Source organism: Nanorana parkeri, unplaced genomic scaffold (genome assembly GCF_000935625.1).
Source record: "Nanorana parkeri isolate BGI_ZX_2015 unplaced genomic scaffold, ASM93562v1 scaffold77, whole genome shotgun sequence".
NCBI classification, from domain to species: Eukaryota; Metazoa; Chordata; class Amphibia; order Anura; family Dicroglossidae; genus Nanorana; species Nanorana parkeri.
In genome coordinates, this window is record NW_017306345.1 from 1,178,092 (window position 1) to 1,196,657 (window position 18,566).

The following is an 18,566-nucleotide window of genomic DNA, read 5'->3' on the forward strand; positions in this document are numbered from 1 at the left end:
AGCTGTGGTGTAAAAAACTGCCCACCCCCCCCCCCAAAAAAAAGTGTGGGGTTTTCCTAAAAATTCATACCAGACCCATTAGGCATCGGTTTTGCGCTTTTGTATGCACATGTTCAGCATGTGGTTAGTTCCACGTTGTGCGCGGTTGTACGCGCATACAAAAAATGTGCTGCGTGTTTTCGTGTGTTTCCATAGAAGTATATGACGTAAAAACACGCAGTTAACTGCCCAAAGAAGCTCACGTACCTTTTTGGGCATTTGGCATTTTCCTGCTCAGGTGTGAACAGAGGCCATTGAAAATCATGGGATTTCTTGTGTTGAGAGTTTAAAAGCACTTTTTCAACTGCTCGACAACGCCTCGGTGTGAACCAGGCCTAAGAACACACTACATTATTTTTGTGTAGGACACTTTGTTTCTATTTGCTTTTCTTACCATGATCTGTTGGTTGCATTTTGAAAGACTTTTCTTAACATTACAATAACAGACACAGAGAGGATTCACACGTGTTTATTTTTCTGCACAGTACACAGACAAACTGAGAAAAATATCAAGCGTAAGTTACTTTCTTTTTAACCAAAATATATATATCTAGAACCTATATTTACACAGATATAAAAATATACATATATTTACATACTGTCTCTTTTTGAGGTATGAGGCTCATGGATTGTTAAGTTTAAAGTAGTAAGCCCAGTTTAATTAAAATTCCTGGTAACTGAGCCATGAAAGCCCTTGTTCAGGCACTTCTTGTTAAAGGATGACAATGCTTTGTCGCGGTCTTCCAATTGCTCTCAATTACCACCCTTCCAAATGCGCTTCTGGTGTGAAATATATAATAGGCCCTGATGATTTTCATTGTGCAGGCAGGGCCCACCGATGTCACTATCAGAAGGTCAACCCTGAGCAATAAATTGTGCTGAAGCAGTGTCCTTTCTACTGCGTTCTGCCCTGCCAGCATGTTGAGTAACAGCAAGAGATATCCAATCAGCAAAGTTCTTGTTTTCTTCCAACTGCATAGCTAGCTGTGATTCAGTTGGAGGCTTATCAGACTGCTGCAGAGAGGCCACTGCTTGCACACAAGAGAAGCAGTCTCATGTGGGGGAATTAGACTGATTTAATGCTGAGGCAGTTCCAGTGCCAATAAAACAAAAGTAAGAGCTTCCACATTTACAATTTGCTGCACCAAATGTGTTTACTTTTAAGGAAAGCTTCAGTTGGGCTTTAAAGCTTATTTACTGCTTCTTAGGAATATGTCAATACAAACGTCCATAATCTTGTCAAAGTTTCACTTTAAAATAACAATTGTATGCACAAAATATATTTTTTACACTACTAAACTGCATATAACGTCAGTGTTGAAGATAATAAGGGAAACATAATTTCTAATATTGCAAAGCAGGCTCACATAAAAGTTTCATTGTAAATAGGACATTAGTGTATTAAATTAAAAACAAAAATTGTAATACTTATCTTTTGGTATTTTGTTCTTACATGGTGTACACCCATGGCAGCATACATTTGGTATGCTAACTACAACCCCATTCCAAAATAGTTGGGAAGCTTTGTAAAATCTACATAAAACCAGAAAGCAATGATCTGCAAGTCTGATAAACCAAAATGTTTAAACTGAGAGAATGTACCATTTAAAAAAAAGGTAATTTTGAAATTGATGCAGCAACACGTCTCAAAAAAGTTGGGACAGGGCAGCAAAAAGCTGGCAAAGTAAGTGGTACTAACAAGGAAGAGGTGGGAGAACATTTTGCAACTAATTAGGTTAATTGGCAACTGGTCAGTAACATGATTGTGTATAAAAATAGCATCTTGGAGAGTCAGAATATCTCAGAAGTAAAGATGGGCAGAGGTTCACCAATCTGTGAAACGCCGCGACTACACATTGTTGAACAATTTCATAATAATTTTCCTCAATGTAAAATGTCAAAGACTTTAACTATATCATCATCTACAGTACATAATATCATCAAAAGATTCTGAGAATCTGGAGAAATCTCTGTGTGCAAGGGACGAGGCCGAAACACAATATTGGATACCCATGATCTTCGGGTCCTTAGACGATACTGCATTAAAAACAGGCATGATTCTGTGATGGACATCACTGCATGGGCTCAGGAATACTTCCAAAAATCACTGCCTGTGGACACAGCTCCCCGTGTCATTCAAAAATGCAAGTTAAAGCTCTAATATGCAAAGAAGAAGCCATATCTGAACATGATCCAGAAACACTGCCATCTTCTCTGGGCCAAAGCTCATTTAAAATGGTCAGTCGCAATGTGGAAAACTGTTCCGCGGTCATACGAATTGAAATTCGACATTCATTTTGGCAGACATGGGCGCCTCATTCTCTGGACTAAAGAGGAGAGGGACCTTCCGGTTTTTTATCAGCACTCAGTTCAAAAGCCTGCTCCTCTGATGGTATGGAGGTGCATCAGTGTGTATGGAATGGGCAGCTTGCACATCTGGAAAGGTTTTAGAGCAACATATACTCTCATTCAGACAACATCTTTTTCAGTGAAGGCCTTTTATATTTCAGCAGGACAATGCTAAACTGCATGTTGCATCTTTGAAAACAGCATGGCTTCGTAGTAGAAAAGTCTGGGTGCTTAGCTGGCCTGCCTGCAGTCCAGACCGTTCACCAATTGAAAATATTTGGCACCTCATGAAATGAAAAATACAACAAAGAAGACCCAGGACTGTTGAGCAGTTAGAATCCTATATCAGGCAAGAATGGGACAACATTCCTCGCTTAAAAACTCCAGCAACTGGTCTCCCCAGTTTCCAGACATTTACAGAGTGTTGTTAAAAGAAGAGGGGATGCTACACCCTGGTAAACATGGCTCTGTCCCAACTTTGTTGAGATGTGTTGCTGCCATCAATTTAGAAAATACCTTATTTTTTTTCTTAAAATGGTACATTTTCTCAGATTAAACATTTCATATGTTTTCTATTGTGAATAAAATATGGGTTTATGAGATTTGCAAATCCTTGCATTCTGTTTTTATGTAGACTTTACAGTGTCCCAACTTTTTGGGAATCGGGGTGTAAAAAGGACCAGTTATATATACTAGGGTTTGAGCCCACCGCTGACAACTCCTATAAACAAATCAGAACACAGGTGGGCATATATGGTGCCATGGATAGGCACCAGGAAATTATAATTATGGGAAGGTAAGTATTCAGTTTTCCATTATCCTGGTGCCTCCATGGAAGCATATATGTGGTAAATGATTTGCTGAAACAGGAGGGATTACTGCACCTTGCTCCTGGAATGTACTGGAGCAGTACTTTCAACTTCTGGGGGGAATTTCAAAGAAGAGTTGGCACAAAGGAGTCCCTTGAAGGAGATTTCTTGTATGCCCAAACATGGCCCTGTAGCACAGCTGACTTGACCCATGGATCCTGGCATTTGTCCACCCAGACCTGTGTTTAGCATTGTAACCTGGCCTCACCACAGCTGTGTGAATGGCCGAGAAGCCAAATGACTTTGTGGAGTCCAACAGGATCAAAATGGATTTGGTTTTTGATGGCTTCATGAGCGTAACTTGTGTGCATTGCCAATTCCTCCTGTATTCCCTACCTGTGACACTATGACTGCTTAGACATTAAATCGTCTGTCCAAGGCATCAGCCACAGAACCCGCTTGGCTGTGACAGTATGGATTTCATCCATGACGAGGAAAAGAAGCCGATTTCTTCTCCAGGTGTGGATAATATTGTACTGCTTCTGGGGTGGGGGAGGGGGGCTAAAATGCTAAATGCATTGTTCTCTTCTACAATGCCCATAAAGAGGATGATATACAGATAAACAGATGTCCCAAAATAAGAGATCAACAACCCTGCCATCTATAGCTAAACCTAGTTATTCCAAATGGCACCACAGATGTTTATTCAGGAAACAGAGAGAAACATGTATGTTAAATACTGTCACCAAAGAAGAGAGGGAATGCTCATGACGTATATGAAATTTGAAAACATGCTTTGAGTCTGTTAGGTAATTTAGCATATCTCTTCATGTTTGTAAGATGTGTATGGACAAAGGAAAGGTCATATATGCATATTGTGAACCCTCACTTAATCTGGTATAACTACAAGTGCACCATCGGTCTTCCCAGAGTCTGCAAAATTACCATACATTTCAGGCATATGTGACATAGCTCCTTTTAGGTCCTGAAGGCTCCTGGTGCTGATGATTACTGGCATATTGTCATCCGTGGCCAGGTATATGTCAGAGGTTGATACTTGGGACATGGTTCTTGTTATAGGTTGGGAATGCAACCCTGATGGTGATGAGGGATTTTGCGATGAACCCTGTGTTCTGAAGAGAAAATAAATTATTATTACTGCTTGTTCACAGATTTCAGAAACCTCTAAATTCTATCGTATAATATGTACAGTGTATACGTACAGTTGTCCTAACCATGCCTAAAAATGTAACCCATACACAGTTTTTATTATGATGTGGCCATGCCCACTGTTAACTGTGGTTTCCTCAGATCATTTTCTGTGTGCCTAATGTAGGAGAAGGAATTTGCCAAGAAAAAAAATACAAAATCTCTACTAACATGAAAGGACCCTTCATTTCACAGCTGATATTTATCTGACATTGGATGTTTGCTGGTGAAATCTGGTATTGCCACCTAATTCTGCATGGTTAATGGCACTGCCTGTGAACCATTATATCAGAGTGCCAAGATTTTAGTGGGTGCAGCAAAAAGATGCTGCTTTTTTTTAAAAATAAAATGGGGCATCTACAAATACTTGTGCAAATAAAATTGTAAATACAGTCATTTTAGTTTGTGGTAAATATCAGCTGTTTTCTATGTAAATAAGAGACTATGCTGTATGCAGTCTCTTGCAATGCATGTCTTTGCACACTTACGTGATTATGTATCCATGTCTTGAATCCTGTCTTCTACTCTTCATAAGAGCTTTATACTCTCCCACTCTTAGCCTTTTCCCTTCTACTATACATGTACGTTTGGGTCTTGGCTTGTATTTATAGTCTGGATATCTTTCCAAGTGCTGCCTGCTAAGTCGTGCCTGCTCTTCGTAGTATGGCTGCTTTGCAGAGTTACTCATAGATTTCCACCGAGAACCTGGTGAAGAAGCAAAAATTAAAATGTAATAATTTAATAAAAATCTTACTCTGTGAAAAACCAATAAACTGCCTTCGACAGTTTACAAAACCTCATAATTTACAGAAGCATTGCAGATAACTTGGATTCTCCTCGATAGTGCAATAGTATTCATCAGCTATAACGCGTGTGACTGTGTAAACTGATGGCAGGGATTTACGATTACCACTTATCTACAATACTAATCAAGAAACTTTTTTTTCTTCATTTAGCAATGGCACATTTTAAAGTGCTTTAGAGTTCACAGACCTTTGGTATCACTTCAGTCCCCTAAAAATAAAAGTAGTATTAAATTCTCAAACTTTTTTTCAATAATGAATCCAGGTCAATCAAATATACATTGCCTTGCAAAGTACTTGTTAAAATTGTATTTACAGCCTTTAGTCTGTTGGGATATGTCTCTACTAACTTTGCACATCTAGACTTTGCAATATTTTCCCACTCTTCTTTGCTCAAGTTCAGTTAAATTTCATGATGACCATTTGTGGACTGCAGTCTTCAAGTCATTCCACAGATTTTCAATGGGGTTTAAGTCTGGGCTCTGATCAGGCCATGCAAGGACATTCACCTTTTTCTCCAACCACTGTGTGGTCATTTTCGCTGTGCGCTTTGGGTCAAATTCAAATTGGTTTTTGTGCCCAAAGTTTATCTTTAATCATTCCCAGTTTAAAGTGTATCTGAACCCTGTTAGAAATCTTAATAATATTACTTATGATGTTTATAGGGTATTATTCATATAGGTTTTATGCAAGAATAAGCAGGAAGTGATGATCAATTATCTATATTTTTATTTGTTCAGTTTGGGAATGTACACAAGCAGATTTGATAGAGTCTATGATTTTGGTTATGTCTAATTGTAATACCATATGTTTAGGTTACAGTCATGACATACAGATGGTATTTAATAACCAAGCCTGAGAGAGTGAGCTATGTGTATTCTGGAAAGAATTTCGGTCAACATGTCAAATAATGGACAGTCACTTTCACTGCAATGAACTGTGATTCCTTAGCATTACCGGTGGGTAAAGGGCAAACAGTGGAAGAATTTATATAAAACAGTGTTTCATGCTTGATCCTCTCTAGAACTGATATGGTTTTGATATCTACAACGGTTCTCTCATGTGTATCGAAGGTTAAATATTTACCAAGAGCAATTTCAGACCACCCCCTCTCGCACAGCATGCAAACTCTGACACCAAAATTACTAGTGCTGTAAATCAGTAAATCTCCTATCCCTTAAGGCTTTCGAAACTAAAGGAATAATTCCAGAGACGATCATTTACTACTTTTACGCTGCACCCAGAAAAAAATTGTTATACCAAAATGAGAGAATATTTGCACTCTGAGACAAAAATAGTAAATTGTTAGCCTATCTAGAACTGACTATAGACCCTGCAAAATACCCCGCACTATGAACTCTGCAGTTGCATAGTTGAACAAATGGAAGAAGTCCTTCACTGACAGTGGTGGAACGATCGCCAAAGCGAACCAGGTGGCCGGTATGGGGCCCAGGGGGGCCTGGCCAGGACAAGGAACAAAGGGGTTCCCCAGATGCCGTGCGGGCCGCCTGGGTCACTGCCTGGTCAGGCTGCTGGCTGTTACTGGCGGCTGTGAGGAGGAAAGCGCCGCTGTTCGGATCACAGACAACCTGTCAGTGATCTATGCAGTGGCACGTTCCTCCTCACAGTCACTGCTGAGTCAGTGACAGCCAGCAGCTGTGGAGGAGGAGGCAGGGCCTGGCGTCAGCAGCGGAAGAGAGGCCCGGTGGCGGAGGAGGCGGGGCCCATCAGCAACCGTGGAGGAGGCTGACAGCGGATCGGGGCTGAGAGGTAAGATGTGTGCAGGGGTGTGACCAGCCCACCTGAGACCCTGCAGAGTCCACCATAGAGAGTCTATGGTGGGCTCTGCAGGGTCACGCTCAGGTGGGCTGTTTGGAATCTCAGGTGGGCTTTGCAAGGGGCGCAACTAGAAATCACAGGGCCACATACAAAGTTTTGCTATGGGGCCCTGTGACTTCTAGTTACGCCCCTGCTTCACACTTCTATAGTGAACTTTATACATTAATTCTCAGGCTCAGGTTCTGTGAAACTGGATGATTATCTAGCACACATCACTCTACCTGTTATAAGATCCCCCACGCTCACTTTTGAAAATGCTCATCACTATTGATGATATTGAAAGGCTATCCCTTCTTTCCCTAGGAATAAAATGATAAAATGCTGGGTTTGGATGGGTTTCCTATTGAATGTTAGGCTCAGTATAAATACGTACCTATTTATTCCCCATCTGTGTTCTATGTTCTCTCATACCTTTAAAGAAGTCTCCCTGACCCCGATTGGAGGCCTTGATTGTCCTCATACCCAAGCCCCATAAAGTCTATTTACATTGTGATCCATTTTCCTGATAAATTCAGATCTGAAAATACTGGCAAAAATTACTGCTAACCTGCAGTTTGAGTGACATCCCTGGGTAAAGCTGACCAGAAAGGCCTTATCCCTGTCTATTCTTCCCTCCATTAATTTATGCCCCCTCTTTACTAATATGCAGGTGATGCATGATTACGTGGGCATCAGGGTAATGGTGGCCCTGATAAGACATCTGACCTCCTGTTGCAAAATACTTTCTAAATTTGGGTTTGGGGACTCTTATTCATTGGGCCAAACTTTTATATTATAAGCCCAAGTCCTGACTCCAAATGAACAATTTTATACATTTCATGATGGGCTCTTTTGGACTCAATATGAGATTAAGTATTTATGAGGTTACCTGGGGGTTTTTCTTTGTATCCCGAACAATTCTTCTGGCAGTTGTGGCTGCAATCTTTCTTGGTCTACCTGACCTTGGCTTGGTATCAAGAGATCCCCAAATTTGCCACTTCTTAAGTGATTGAACAGTAATGACTGGCAATTTTTAAAGGATTCTGGATATATTTTGATATCCTTTTCCATCTTTATAAAGTGCCATTACCTTGTTACGCAGGTCTTTTGACAGTTTTTTCCTGCTCCCCATGGCTCAGTAACTAGGCAGCTCAGTGCACCCACGTGAGAGCTAACAAACTCATTGACATTGTGATGTTTGGGCTGCAACAACGAATTGATTGAAATCAATTATAAATCGATAATGAAATCTTTGGCAACAATTCTCATCATCGATTAGTTGCCGCCGATCTGTTTCTCCGTTCTCCTCCCCGCTTGTGCTGGCTGCAGTGCTCTGGGTCCCTATCAATTCTCGCTGCTCATCCCGCCTGTTTTGGCAGAGGCAGCTGGGGACACAGACCACTGCAGCTAGCACCAGCGGGGATGAGAGAACGCTGTAACTGCATTCCCCCGATGCCCCTCATACCTACCCTGCTATATACAAAAGGTGGGAAAAGTAATTTTCAGTTTCGGCCTGACATATTTTGCTGCAGGAGGTGCGTTGCGGTGCCATGCATTTCAATTGTTCCCAAATGCACCTCCCGTTTGCAGTGTGATCGGCCGCACTGGTATTGCAATGCCCTGCGTTCCAGTGCAGTGCAATTTTTTAAAATGTGCATACCATTTTATTCTGACGTAAACTTTGTCTGTAATGCTGCATTTGTGTATTTTATTTGAAATAAATGAGGGTATTATTTTTTTTTTTATTTCATCCAATTAATCGAAGTTAATAATCGGCTAACTAATCGATTATAAAAATAATTGTTAGCTGCAGCCCTAATTGGTTGGACATATCTTTTTAACACAAACATTCTCAAAATGTTCTCACCTAGGATTTTGCTGATGCTAGAATTGTGCATGTCAGGAAACGCTTGTAAGATCTTTCTCCGTTCATCTTTGGCCCATACCATAAAAGCATTCATTGGGCGTTTAATGTGATTGACAAATCCATGAGAAAATTGATGAGATCCTAAAATAGAGAATAAAGAAAAGGGTGAGGTTTACCTACCCCAAGTCTCAAAGATCACATTTGCTTTTTTTAGGGAATTCTGACTAAAATACCTATTAGATCCAGGACACCCAAACTTTTTCTAGCATTCTCTCCTGAATTGGACACTGAATTTGGCCACATACACAGTCAAATTTTGGTATGTTAGATCACATAAATTTACCAACATCAATGTAGCATGATGGCCTACCTAAACAACTGATCCAAGTCATGTTAAGTCAGATAGCTCCTGACTGTACACACCTGTTGGCATATTTTGTTATTCCGACAGATCACAATCTTTGCGTATGTAACAATGCACAAGCAGAGACTGCCCTTGGGATCCCACATCTTGGGATGGAGGAAAAAAAATGAAATTACTGAACCCATGTTGATGGAGAGTCGGATGTAGATAAACATGTGTCCATTTACATCAGATTACCCCCGATCAGAGCCACCGAAACAGAACTCTGTTCTGTTTGTTTTTCCATACCTGGCCATAGTCGGGGTTCATCGGATGTAAACAGACGCATGTCCATAGTCCTATAGTCCTTAAGTGGTAAACCGAACATTAGCCTATTTGCTGTATGTACTGCACATACTGTATTTGCCACTCCCCTTCTACAGAAAAATACTTCTTACTTACTGTTTTCCCCATAAAAATCTCATACAGATATGAACATTAAAGTGGACCTAGAAAAGGGAAGATATGTTATAGGTAACATCTAGAAGTAATTATTGTGCCTAAGCAACCAAAAAATGGCATTTTGCCTTGAATTCTTCCTAATAAATAGCAGTGCAATTCATGGTATATCTGTGTACCTAGGCCCTCCTGTACCTACAGCCTTATAGCTATATATTTGCAGTGTGAATCTAAGGCACTGCTGTCTCTGTCTGCTTGTCTAAGGAGACTTGGAGTGAGCTTTGGTGATATCACTACTGTGATAGCCACTGTATTCATGGAGGCTCTGACAGAAGGCAGAAAAGGCCTGCCTCTACCATGATGACTACCTCCATACAGAAATATCATGCCTTGCTGTGTACTGTAAGTTAATAGGATAAGATCAGCTGCATGGAGACCATGGTAATCATAATGTTACGGCTGATTGCTATATATCTTTAGGGATGCACCGAAATGAAATTTTTAGACCGAAATGGAAATTTCAAAATTTGTCAGGCCAAAACTGAAAATTACTTTTTTTCAACCCTTTTAAAAATGTTTTAATTTTTTTACTTTACTGTTAGGGGCTCTGGGCCTTTTAAAATAGAAAAAGAGATGGGAGGACACAGAGTCTTCAATCTCTTTTTCTACAGCCCCAGCACTCATTGAACAGGAAGCTCTAAGTACAGAGGCTTATGTTCATTCACAATCTGGAGACAGTAAATATTTACTATCAATCCAGTCATGAATGGACAGTAAGCCTCTGTATTGAGCTGCTTCCTGTTCATTCATAAAGTGAGTAGATAGTAAATATTTACTGTGTCCACAATCATAAATGAGCAGGAAATGAGGTTTAGGACTTCCTGTTCATTTATACCTGGGGACATAGTGAACACTATGTCGACAGTTATTTACAAACACTGAGTGATCAGTACTATTGCTCAATGTTTGTGCTTCGCCCCCTCCCACCTATCACTGTAGTAGAGCTCTCCTCCCCGCTCTGCCCCTCTAGGCATCTTGACAGCTGTCCTCCCCCCGTAATGTCTCGCTCAGCCTTCTGGCAGCTTCTCTCCTCACCGCTGGGCGCCGGCAGCTAAATCAGCTCTGTGTCCCCTTCGATCACCACTGCCTCTGCCAACAGGGGAGAGCAGCGGGGATCAGAGGGGACACAGACCGAAGTACACACATATATATATATATATATATGTATATGTATAGACTTCAGTTTTTTTTCCAAGGGCTGCGCTACCAATAATTTTGTCCAGTCCATTTTTGGAGTTTTGCGTGGAATGTTTCAGATTTGGCTTTTTTTTCTCCACTTTTTTGTGTCATACCAATACAAACAAAAGAAAAATAACATGAGAATGCCTAAACATTTGTAATTGGCGCAATTTTCTGCACGAAGTGGTGCATTATCTGACAGAAATGTAGGGGTGCCCATATTTGTGGCCATGACTGTACATATCTATTTAATAACCAATACATCCATATTATAAGAAATACATCAATGTTTTAAAATCTAATGAAATATGATGGTATTTTGTGGTATTACCCTTTGTGGAGATTCTTTCTTGTATATCATGGTAAATTAATTGTGGCTGGAATGAATAACAGATCAGAGTGAGGAGGAAGTTGAACACCTGCAGTTGTGGGGTACTGCACATTTTTTGGATAAGTGGTTTATCATGGAGGTGTTGAAATAAGAAGATTTCACATTTATAATGACTGTTTTTTATCAAACAAGTTTGCTTGGGAGGACTGGTTACAATAAGACTTCACAATTCACTTTGTATATTTTGTTGTATAGGCGGTGGATATATTTTTTAAACACAATGAGAGACATCAAAACTGGAGCAGACAAAATGTGGAGCAGCTGTGCATGGCAACCAATCAGCTTCTCTCTTTCATTTTTAAGTATTAACTGAACAAACTGAAGAGAGAAGCTGATTGGTTGCCATGCACAGCTGCTCCACATTTTGTCTGCTCCAGTTTTGATGAATTCCCCTCAATGTTTACTAGATGTATCTTTTGGATATGATTTAGTAGTTACAAATGCGCTATACCTTTGGTGTGGAAAGATATTCATTTAGATGTTTTCATTTTTTTTCTGTAGAGCAGCATTGTATTTGTTTTTTTTGGGCAATGATCAGTGCAGATTAATAACTCTAAAACACAAAGTGGTGCCTCCATAATTGGTGGCCATTGTGAAAAGGAAGGGTTACTAAAAGAACATGGTTTTATTTTAACATACTGTTTATTTTCACATTTTCTAACACCAGCTTCTTTTGCAGCTCTTAGAACTTGGTCAAATAACATCTAAGAGCTGCAAGAAAAAGTTGGTACTGAAAGACTTCCCCTTTGCCAGGAGCTATGATTACAAGTTTAAACAGGGAATGGGTAATTCTACAATGTCCACCTCATGTCACTGACTGCAGGTACTGCTCTGATTGTTGTCTTAGTGGGGAAGTATCTTCATTTAGGGCCACCAGCCCTAACATATCTTATTAGCACTGGCCTGGGGAGCAAATGCCCCATGCCACCCAACTCAGTCCTCCCCTGCACAGGATATGTTCCATATGAAAATACTGTAGGTTTAGCATTACCATCAATGTCCACGCTACACTGAAGCAGAGTTTCTTCAATTTGCTGTTGAGATTGTTCATCTTGAACCTCTTTTTCAGGATTAGGGTCCAGCACTTCCTGCAGTACACAAAACAGTGGAGAAAATTTAGAGCTGGCTGTTCTTTTGTTTTTAAATCAAGCTAAGCTCATTGCTCCTAGATTCAGTTAAAGCAAATAACTTTTATGTACATTCAAGTGTCAGAAAAAAAAAAAAAGATACCTATTGCCGCGTATTACTGAGCAGTTTAATTGTCTCTGAGGGACCCAGATCTTTACAAAACTCAATCTACATGGCACAAGATTTGCATAGAGGGAGAGGGACACGTGAAAAACTGTATCTATCTGCAGTCTATCATCATCTGCAATCTATCAATCTGCAGTCTATCACGGGACTGAGCTTTGAATGGTGGCTACTTTACAACACACACAGGTACCATGGGCATCAAAAGTAGCCACCCTCCAGAAGGAAGGACAGTGTCAGCACCAATTCAGAGATGATTTGAGGATCCACAGCCAAGTGATACACAAATAAGCTACATTTTTGTCAATACTTGAATGCAATTTTAACGGTTAACTGCTTATTTGAGTCTAGGTGCAAAGATAAAGATATATTCAGCCAAATCTCTGAGCTGGCTAGCTGTAACAGCACTCCCTCCAGCCTGTTTCCCCCTCTCTACAGCATTGAAATCTTCCTCAGCATCCTCGCACCTATGCATTGTGTATAGACGTGGTGATTAACGGGACTCTAGACCGATGAAGAAGAGAGATGTTGGAAGGACCGGTCTAGGAAGAAGCCGGCTTGGAGCTTCGGGTGGTATAACTTTGTTATTTTTGTCCCTAGACAGAAACGAGCACTTAACCCTTGCAGTGCACGGGTAGCCCCACACCAGGGGTTGAAAAATTCCTAGAGTTCTTCTTTAAATTAAGATACAATGCATGCTAAAAACACTAATATTACATATTTTCCTCCAGCATGGTTTATGATAGTGAAGACTAAGGATGAGATTCGGAATTGGGCCCAACCTGAATTTGGTACGAATTTTGCCTGTTTGGTGAAGTAAATAGTGTGTTTGCCCTCCCACTCAGCCCAGGAGTAAGTGCTACATTAAGCAGCGGTATTAGTACTGCTTCATTGAAGTGCAAAGGTGACATTAGGTATCAAAGAGAACCTTTTACCTCCAATGTGCTATCATGTAGGTGGCTTGTGAGCCTTTGTGATAGCAATAACGTTAAGTATATATATATTTGTAAAATAAATGTAAAAACACCCAAAAAAACTTTTTTTGTAAAAGTCCCCCACCCGATGATTTTGCTACATGTTTGGTAATCCTGCACACTCCAGAGTGAGAGTAATAATTCTAGGGCTATTATTCACAGTCATTTGCTGGACAGCAAATCAATCAGTTTTTTTTCTTTACTACCCCTAACTACCATTGATTTGGGGGTTCTTTGTTTACTGCTGTGATCAGCAACGTATGTTGCATACTCCTGATGATTGCACTAAATACACTGTGCTGTACACTCTCTTGTATCCTGCATGTTTGTATGTTACATAGTGCCACAGTAAGGAATATATTGTTTATACAGGGACTGAAAATACACTAAAAATAAAATAAAATAAAAAATTCATCCTCCGGGGGACCAGGTGCACATAGCACTTGGTCCCATTTAACATCTGTCCTGCTTTTTTCAAGTAGCATGATCGGATAGTTTAGCCACAGATGCCCAAACATGCTGCTAACAAGGAGACAGAGTTTGGAGGGACAGCACTAGTCTCTAACAGCAGTAGCAGCTCTAGAGATCAGAACTGCTATTCACAAGAGATCACTCAGCGCTGCAGGGCTATGATTTTTTTTGCCAGGCTGCGTATTTAAAAGCAGCCCCAGCAGATAGATCACAGCCCTGCAGTGCTGGTAGATAAAATAAAAATGTAATATTTTTTGTGAGACTTCTTCTTTAAAGAATTTAAAAACTTAACCCCACTGCAAAAGATAAGTGCTTGTTTAGTCTACGGGGCTAAAAAAAAAAAAAGGAGATATACTCACCTGATCTTTGGCCCTGTGGCAGTCAGCACTCACCTCTGTCTACCTCCGCTCCAGCTGTGGAATGTAGCTTGACATCCTCAGGTCTAATGCAAGATAATGGACCTGCATTAGCCATGATGACATCAGTGGTCCTTAGACCGCCGGAGTGCAAGCGGGAAGAGGCTGCTTTATTTGAGCCCCCAGTGCAAAACAAGCACTTAACCCTTGCAATGTGGGGATAGCCCTGCTGTAAGGGTAAGATTTTTTAACATTTCTGGAGTTCTTCTTAAAGGCACACCCAGTATTCAGCACAATGCAGCCAAGCTTTTATATAGATGTGATGTCATCTTTGTTAGATGTTCCTCTTTGGTTCTAAAGTTAGAAGGTACCTTCTACATCCTTCCTGTGTGTCAGAACATCACCTCACAAGATATTCACCTCTGTTCTCTGTACTTCTCACCTTAACATTGTGGTTTTCATGGTGCTCTGAAATGATGTTCTCTCCTTGAAGAAGTTGACATGCTTCTTGTATTGCTTTAGTGATTACGTCTCCTTTACCTAGAAAGCCTAATGAATAAAGATGGATCAACAGTTAAAGACATAAGAAACAATGCCAAAATGATCAAAACATATTAAAAATGTAATTTAGCTTATGCATGCTTAGTTCTGCATAGTGGCTGCATAGCAAATCTTTGTAAAATTATCATGATATAATAAATTATTATATTATTCTAAATATAAATGGCGATTATTTAAAGTGTTTAATTCAAGATTTTAACTTGTACATAAAACTTTAGTAGCTGGAAAGTTGGTTTCTATGTGAAGGAATATATAATTTTAAGGTTATAATTTTAAGGTGCATTTTAAAGAAGAACTCTGGCTAAAAATGTTATTAACCCTTGCATTAGGCCTACCACCAAAAAAGTTATACTCTCCAGACCATACCAGCCGGCTCCCTGCTTCTGTGATCACAGAGGCGTGTCTACTCCTCCGCTGCACAGTTAGACTGCTATTTGGAGTACTTACATCTATACACAAAGGGAAATTTATCAAAACTGGAGCAGACAAAATCTGGAGCAGCTGTGCACAGTAACCAATCAGCGTTTCTCTTTCATTTTCAAACCTTAACTGAACAAAGTGAAGAGAGAAACCAACTGGTTGCTATGGGCAACTGCTCTAGATTATGTCTGCTCCAGTTTTGATAAATTGCCCCCACAGTGTATAGAGCGTAATGACACTAGGATCCTTAGGCTACTGCAGCAGAGGGGGAGAGACATTTTAATTAAACAGTCTAAGAACAAGCCAGATCGGATGGTCTGGAGAGTAATATTTTCTTAGCACCTAGAGACAAAAAAAGCACTTAACCCTTGCAGTGCGGTGGGGTTGCCCCACTGCAAGGGTTAATAACATTTTCCCCTGGAGTTCTTAACAGACTGTTGCTCCTGGCAGCCTAGCTGCAATATCCAACATATAAGTAACTACATGATCAAAGTAAAGCTTGCCATATTTGCTAAAATAAAATTGTACAATGTCATTAACAATGCTCTTTTTTATATTTACAAACACTACATAGTTTTTGGTAGATCTAAAACCTAAGTATTCTTGGTTAACACGTTTAAAGCCCATTTCCACCTTTGTAAGTGATTAGCATTTACTGTGGTAATGAAGAAGTAAAGTGATGATGTATAGATGTGCACATTTTCATGACTCACAGTGCAGGCTTTCTTCATATTTTATGAAGTTTTTATTAGGCCTGGCTATAACCAATAGCAGGCGGACTATCGCACCCCAGCCCACTGAGCAGAGCAGTGAACCTTGGAGAGAACTCTCTCTCAGGTCCACTCCTCTGCTCAATGGGTGGGGTTTCAATAGCCAGCCTGCTATTGGCTACTTCAAATTACAATAGCGAATAGCAGGTTGGCTATTGCACCCACTCACTGAACAGATGGGCCAGACTCGCTTCTCTGCTAGTGGGCAGGGTTTAAACAGGCAGCCTGCTATTGCAATTTAAAATAGCCATTCGCAGGGTTTCAATAGGCAGCCTGCTATTGCAATTTGAAATAGCCAATAGCAGTCAGGCTAGTGCTCCCAGCTGCTTACATTCACCTGTTGGCTGTGGAAGCTAGCCGGCAAGTGTATAGGGCTGTGGGGGGGGGGGGGGGGGCGCTGAGAGGGGGAGTGGTGGCTTGAGAGTTACTATCAACTCTCAAGCAACCAGAAATTAGTCATAATAACTGGAAGTTTACTGTATAAGGGAAATTAAATCTATAGGGTTTTTTTCTGGAACATGATTAAATGAAATATGTATTAAGAGAAATTAAGGCACATTTTGCAAAGTAAACAGACCATAATCCTTTAGTAAATTAACTCCAGTGATTATGCAAATTGTGTCAAAAAATTGTTTATTCAAATATATAGCCACATAAGATAAAAAAACAGTTTATGTGCATCAAATGTGTTGCAAATTTAGGTATTACCTTCTAAAAGTAGCAGTGACATCACCACTGTGGTGAACAAAGCCTGTGCAGAAAGCAGAGCTCTGGGAGGGACCCATCAAGCCCTTCCACTACTATTCTTCTGTTGGGTGTCCTTTCCCACCCCTCCCTTGAGGGGGTGGGTAAGGACACCCAACAGAACAATAGGGAAGCAAGCCCTTGAAAACCATAAAGGACAAGTGAAGCGAGTCATCACCCAGCTGCCTGCAGGACTTTACATCCAAAGCTAGTATCTGCTGAAGCAGCCACATTCACCTGACCGAATAAAAAAAAAGTGTAAATGGAAGACCAGGTAGTTGCAATTCAAACTTTGGAAACTGAAGCCTGGTGTTAAAAAGGCCTAGAAAGAACACATCTCCTTGGTAGAGTGAGCAGGGACAGAAAATGCTGTTTTAGTGCAAAAACCAAAGAAATGATTTGGTGAATGCATTCAGATATGGTCACACTAGACGCCAGAGCACCCTTGTGGGGAATGTCCAGATAAAAAAGTAATCCTAAAAAAAGCTGTAGCAGCAAGATAAACTGACGCCCCATAACACAATTAGTGCATGATGGGCATTTTGCAGGACGAAGCTGCCATGACCCTCCTTGTTGAAGTAATGTCTACGAGTAAAGGTACCATCTGGAATGAGGTCAGCAAGTGAATCTTCCAAATAGATTCAAAAGGAGGTTTATGAAAAACTGAAAAGTACAAAATTTATATCCCAGGGAGCAAAAGGAGGCCTAACGCAAGATATTATTATTAATATTATACAGGATTTATATAGCGCCAACAGTTTGCTCAGCGCTTTACAAAATGGGGGAGACAGTACAGTTACAATACAATTTACAGTACAATAGGGTTTGGAGGGCCCCGCTTGTGAGAGCTTAAAATCTAGTAGGATGGGCAAGTGATACAAAAGGTAATAATTGTTTAGATTAGTTATTGGAAGTAAAAGGGCAGTTATGTTGAGGTGGGATAGGCTTCCATGAAGAGATTAGTTTTTAAGAATCGCCTAAAGGTGGGTAGCATAGGATATAGAGGGACAGATTGGGGTAAGGAGTTCCAGAGGATGGGAGACACTCTGGAGAAGTCCTGGAGGCGAGCATGGGAAGAGGTAATAAGAGAGCTGGAGAGCAGGAGATCTTGAGAGGAGCGGAGAGGACGGTTTGGGTGATATTTTGAGATGAGGTTGCAGGTGTAGCTGGGGGCAGAGTTGTAGATGGTTTTGTATGTTGTTGTTAGTATTTTGAATTTTATTTGTTGGGCAATTGGGAGCCAGTGCAGGGATTGGCAGAGAGGGGTGGCAAACACTGAAGTCTGGCAACAACATTCATGATAGACTCAAGGGGGCACAGCCTGTTTAGTGGTAGGCCAACAAGGAGGGAGTTACAGTAGTCAAGGTGGGAGATTACACAAGAGTGAATTAGAAGCTTTTTGGTTTCGTTTGTAACATTTCTAAAATTCACCCCTTTTTAACAGTGTTTGAGTCGGCATGACTTAGATAGTGATTGGATGTGAGGCTGAAAAGAAAGCTCAGAGTCAAGGATTCCACAGAGTACCCTGGCTTGACGGGAGGGGTTGATTGTAGTGCTGCTGATTGTGATAGAGAATTCAGGGGGAGTGAGCACGGAGAGGAGGGAATATTATAAGCTCAGTTTTGGACAGATTGAGTTTGAGGTAGTGGTGTGACATCCATGCCGAGATGTCGGTGAGTAGATTATTGATACG

General features: G+C 40.6%; 1 protein-coding gene across 1 annotated transcript in view; it reads right to left on the reverse strand.

The window, feature by feature from the left end:
• Positions 1-4,008: 4,008 nt before the first annotated feature.
• The window catches only part of SOX13 (SRY-box 13), a 41,164-nt gene continuing 26,606 nt past the window's right edge, over positions 4,009-18,566 (reverse strand). The window contains exons 9-13 of the mRNA XM_018576776.1: positions 14,821-14,927; positions 12,318-12,414; positions 8,895-9,035; positions 4,895-5,111; positions 4,009-4,330 (exon numbers count right to left, since the gene is read on the reverse strand). Of these exons, the coding sequence (XP_018432278.1) occupies positions 4,087-4,330; positions 4,895-5,111; positions 8,895-9,035; positions 12,318-12,414; positions 14,821-14,927 (806 nt within the window). The 3' untranslated portion in view covers positions 4,009-4,086. The remainder of the gene's footprint in view (positions 4,331-4,894; positions 5,112-8,894; positions 9,036-12,317; positions 12,415-14,820; positions 14,928-18,566) is intronic.